Source organism: Chrysochloris asiatica, unplaced genomic scaffold (genome assembly GCF_000296735.1).
Source record: "Chrysochloris asiatica unplaced genomic scaffold, ChrAsi1.0 scaffold00146, whole genome shotgun sequence".
NCBI classification, from domain to species: Eukaryota; Metazoa; Chordata; class Mammalia; order Afrosoricida; family Chrysochloridae; genus Chrysochloris; species Chrysochloris asiatica.
In genome coordinates, this window is record NW_006408664.1 from 573,291 (window position 1) to 578,064 (window position 4,774).

Consider the following 4,774-nt stretch of genomic DNA (forward strand, 5'->3'; position numbering starts at 1 on the left):
CGTGGCAAGAGAACCCACCAGTGGTGAGGGTGGTGGGTGTCCACTCGCTCAGGCACCCCCTCTAGTCACCAGAATGTAGCTGTGCAAACAGTGGGGGGAGGTGCCAATGAACAGATACCAAATAAAAAGACAATCAGAACAAAGCAAAACTGACAAAAGCTTATTGTTCACCTTTGCTCCAAGGTTCCCGTGGCGTTTTTCCATGGTTTGTTTGCTCCCCCACTTGGTCTTGCCCAAGTTGTCGGCTCTGGGCCACTGAGCCTGGCAGAGTCAAAAGTACATGATTTCTTACTTCTGCTTCAAGTTCCACTAGCTATAAGCCTTCAAATCTTTCAAATATTCATACCTATGTGGTTTTGAGTTTTGGAACTCTGCCCTGGATCTGCTCTGCCTTGTATTCTCTGGTATTGCTATGGCAAACCTCACTGCACCTCCACCCTATCTGCCATCGAGCCCCACCTCTTGCCCTTACTAGTGTTACTGTTCTCCTTATATACCTATCTACTGCTTGGCTGAAAATTGGACAATGAGGATGGTTTCCTTTCCAGACCTGAAGGGTGGTAGAGGGCCATAGTCTTGGGTTCCTCCAGTCTCTTGCTGATCAGTAAGCCTGGTTTTTTGTTTTATCATTTTGAGTTTGGGTTCTACATTTGTTCCCTCTATCTAGGATCTTCTCATAGAAGTTAGTAATGGTAGCTGGGCACCATCTATTTCTTCTGGTCTCAGAGTTGTGGAGACTGATGTTCACATGTTCCATTAGTCCAATGGATTAATTGATTCTAAGCATCTTTAATTCTTATCACTTTTCTTACTTCTGCAAATGTAAAGGCCAGGAGTTGTACCTTAGATGTCTGCTCATGCGCTTTTAAGATCCTGGATGCTATTCGGCAAAGTAGAACACTGTCTTTGTAGACTTCTATAGTTTACATTTTAAATTTAGTGTAAATTGTTGTTTCTGTTGAGCCATTTCATTACCTCATAATTTTGGAATCTGTTGTAACTGTATTTACTTCCATAGGAATTAACTTCAACCTTGTTATATTCAACAACCAAGCAAGTATAAACTTAAGAAAATTAAAATCCACTTAGCATTTAATAAGCTATCTGCCTTAGAAAAACATCTAGCCCCATTTTAAGCTATTATATAAATAAACTAAGGAACAACTATTTGTTTGGGGGTGGAGGGATTAGGGTAGGAGTTAGGGTTAGAACTATGACTAGATCCAGGCTAGGACTATGTTTAATGTTAGGGTTGGGTTATAGTTAGAAATAAGGTTAATGTTACAGGCAAGGATTGGGCTAGGGCTTCATCTACTTTTAGGGTTACAGTTAGGTTTATTCTTAATTTTTTTCTTGAAATCTACTTGATTTCCTTTTAATTTGGAAGTTCTGTAGCTACCTTAGTCTCTCTTTTTCTTCTTTATTTTTGTTGTTATAAAATGATATCTTGGATACCCTATTTTTCTCAGCCTTGTAGATTTGTTTTACTTTAAATACTTCTCTATCTGGGTTGAGTTCTGGGTGATATTGTCATGAATGTTAATCCCAGGTTGTTGTCTGCTGTTCGTTTTCTCTCCAGTGAACTCCCCGCAAGATTGTCTGGTTTTCACAAATTAGTTTCGGTTTATCTGTAAGTGTCCTAATGTTGCCATCATATTTGATGGGACAATTTTGTTGGGTATGTGATTCTTGGTTGGCAGTTTTTTTTGTTTTTTTTTTCTTTCAGAGTTTTATATGTCATTCCATTGCCTTCTTGCCTGCATGGTTTCTGCTGAAAAATCAGAGTTTAATCTTATTAGTTCTCCTTTGTAGGTAGGTTTTCATTTTTCCAAGCTACTCTCCAGATATTTTGCTTGTCTTTGGTTTTGGAGAGTTTGATTATAATGTATCTTGGTGATTTTTCTTATGGAGTCTGTCCTGTTTGGAGTTTATTCAACACAGTTGAATACATGTTTTCTCAGGTTTTTCTCCCAACAACTCTTCCAAAGTTTTCTCTTTTTTTCAGTCTTGTACTGTTCTGGAATTTCAATTACAAGTAAGTTATTCCTAGTGATAGTATCCCACGTACATCTTAGGCTTTATTCAATTTTGTTTCTTTTTTCTGATTGTTCTTCTTGTTAGTGTCATCAAGTCACTTCCAACTCATAGTGAACCTATATAGGGTTTCTGAGTAATGGCTGCTTCACAGGCTAGTGCTTATCCTACAACGCCATACCAGGAGTTCCTCTAACAGTTGAATATTTGGAAATTTTTCTGAAGTCATAGTATTTGTATTGTTTCCAATTTTTCATTTGTCAGTTCTTGTAGTGTTTCCCTGAAGTTCTAAAGTTTTGCCTGTTTTCCTTGATTTCATCCGTTCCAGTCTGTTGAAGGTACCTAAATATTTTTTTTTTTAGTTCTATATCAAGTAGTTCGATACTGTCATATTTTCTGACTCTGTATTTTGATCTCTTGTTTGAGGTACCTGTGTCTCTAGGCTGCCAAACTTCAAGATGGCTGTGCCACTGGCATCAGGCTTGCTGCTCCTGTTCAGCTGCCCCTTCCAGTGGTCACTCTGTCCAACTCTCGGTCCTATCCTCTGAAGCTCATGGTTCTAAGACCACTTTCTTTAGCTGTTTCACTTGGTCTCCATGCCCTTATTGCAGAGGGTCTGCTCAACATTTCTACCTGCTCTTCCACCTTGCCCTGGAAGTCCTGGAACATTAAAGAATTACTTACTAACAAAGTAACTTTGATTTCTGATGGATCCAGAATAGTAGGGTGTGTTTTCTTGGTGCAGTAATGATGCCTGTGAATCAATTATTTTCCTATCCTTAGTCAAAATTTTTTTGTTATGTGGTTTTGTTTTTTTAATTTAATGAAATATATCATCCAAACAATTGTTGTTTTCGTCCCATTTTTGTTAAATGATGGTAGAGAAGTACTTAATGCAGGCCAGCAGGCCTCTGTCACAGCTGCTTGGTTCGGCTGTTATTAGGGTGGAAGCAAACGGACATGTTGTGTTCTAATACAAGTTTATTTATAGAAAGAAGCAGAGGGCCGGGTTTGGCCCATAGACCACAGTTTGTCAACATAGTTTAGAGAATAATAATAAAGCAAATCACTTGTATGAACTCCCGCCTAGCTTAAGAAATGACACTGCTGACTTTTACAGTGCTCTTTTCTTCTTTGTGTTGGATCTGTCTGTCCAGAAGAGAATCCTTTGGAGATAAAAGAGAAGCCCATGGATACCGAAGAAGCTGCTCATGAGGCTGAGGAACTTAATGATGCCACAGAGACTGACCAGAAGGAAGGTCAGGGTCAGCCCGAGCCTGAGGAAGGCCCCACTGAAGATGACAAGGGGGAGGGAGAGGAAGAGATGGACACAGGAGATGAGGACCAGGACAGAGACATTGCTGAACTGTCTGAAGAAAACTCAGAGGAGGAGGAGGGCCAGTCGCCAGAGGAAAAGGACAAAGAAGCAAATGACGAAGGCTTAGAGAATGGCATCCCTGCTGACCAAGGTCTTCAGCCACAGGTATTGTGGGATGTCTGGTTTGTGTTACATTAAAGATAATGCTAACAAGGCAAATTACCTTGGGCCCCACTCAATCTCTGTAAGAACATTTTCTACCTGGTGATGTCATAAGGAGTCTTGAGTTCCTTACGCTCTGTCTGGACGATGTCCCTCCGGATGCCCCTGGGTGAAGAGTAGGGAGCTGCCTGCTATAGGTCTGAGAGCTAGCTGCAAATGCAGGGCCACACTTCATACCCTTTCTCCAGGAGTTAAAGCCGTGTTTGATTTCCCGACAGAAGCAAGAAAAAGAAGAGGAGAACCCTGCCGTAGAGGAGCAGGTGCCTGAAGATACAGAGAGGAAAGAGCATGATGCGTGTGGGCAGACTGGAGAGGAAAATGTGCAGAGTGAGCAGGCTGCGGAGCTGGCTGGTGCTGCGCCCGAGAAGGAGCAGGGGAATGAGGTACTGGGCGGCTTCTTTGAGGGTCTCTTCTCCATGCTTCAAATTACATTGTGGTTAGTAGATGCTGGTTTATGTGTGAGGACTCCTGATGACACCATGCATAAATGCTTGGCTGTTAACTGAAAGGTTAGCGGTTTAAACCCACTGCCACGCTGCTAAAGATGAGATGTCTCCTTTCGTAAAGATTGTTGTTGTTAGGTGCCATTGAGTCGGTACCAACCCATAGCAACCTTATGCATAGCAGAAGGGAACACTGCCTGATCCTGGGCCAACCTCACTATTGTTGCCACACTTGAGTCCGTCGGTGCTGCCACTTGGCTAACCCATCTCGTTGAGGGTCTTTCTCTTTTTGACCGTCCACCTTACCAAACAGGATATCCTTCTCCAGCGACTGGTCCCTCCTGAAAATATGTCCAAAGCATGAGAGACAAAGTTTGGCCATCTTGGCCTCCAAGGAGCACTCTGGCTGCACTTCTTCCAAAACGGATGTTTGTTCTTTTGGCATCCCATGGCACTTTCAATATTCTCCTCCAACACAATAACTCAAAGGCATCAATTCTTCTACGATCTTCCTTATTCACTGTCCAGCTTTCGTATGCATATGAAGTTATTGAAAATACCATGGCTTGGATCAGGAGCACCTTAGTCCTCAAGCTGACATCTTTGTCAGCTTGAGATTTGCCTAATGCAATATATCTTTTGATTTCTTGATTGCTGCTTCCATGAGTGGTGATAGTTGATCCAAGAAGAATGAAGTCCTTGACAACTTCAATCTTTTCTCCATTGATAAGAATGTTGTTTATTGGTCCAGTGGTGA

At 41.7% G+C, this 4,774-nt stretch overlaps 1 protein-coding gene across 1 annotated transcript in view; it reads left to right on the forward strand.

Moving 5' to 3' along the window:
* MDN1 (MDN1, midasin homolog (yeast)) overlaps window positions 1–4,774 on the forward strand; it is a 204,842-nt gene that overhangs the window by 184,550 nt on the left and 15,518 nt on the right. The window contains exons 89-90 of the mRNA XM_006870613.1: window positions 3,192–3,517; window positions 3,796–3,957. Coding sequence (XP_006870675.1) covers window positions 3,192–3,517; window positions 3,796–3,957 — 488 coding nt within the window. The remainder of the gene's footprint in view (window positions 1–3,191; window positions 3,518–3,795; window positions 3,958–4,774) is intronic.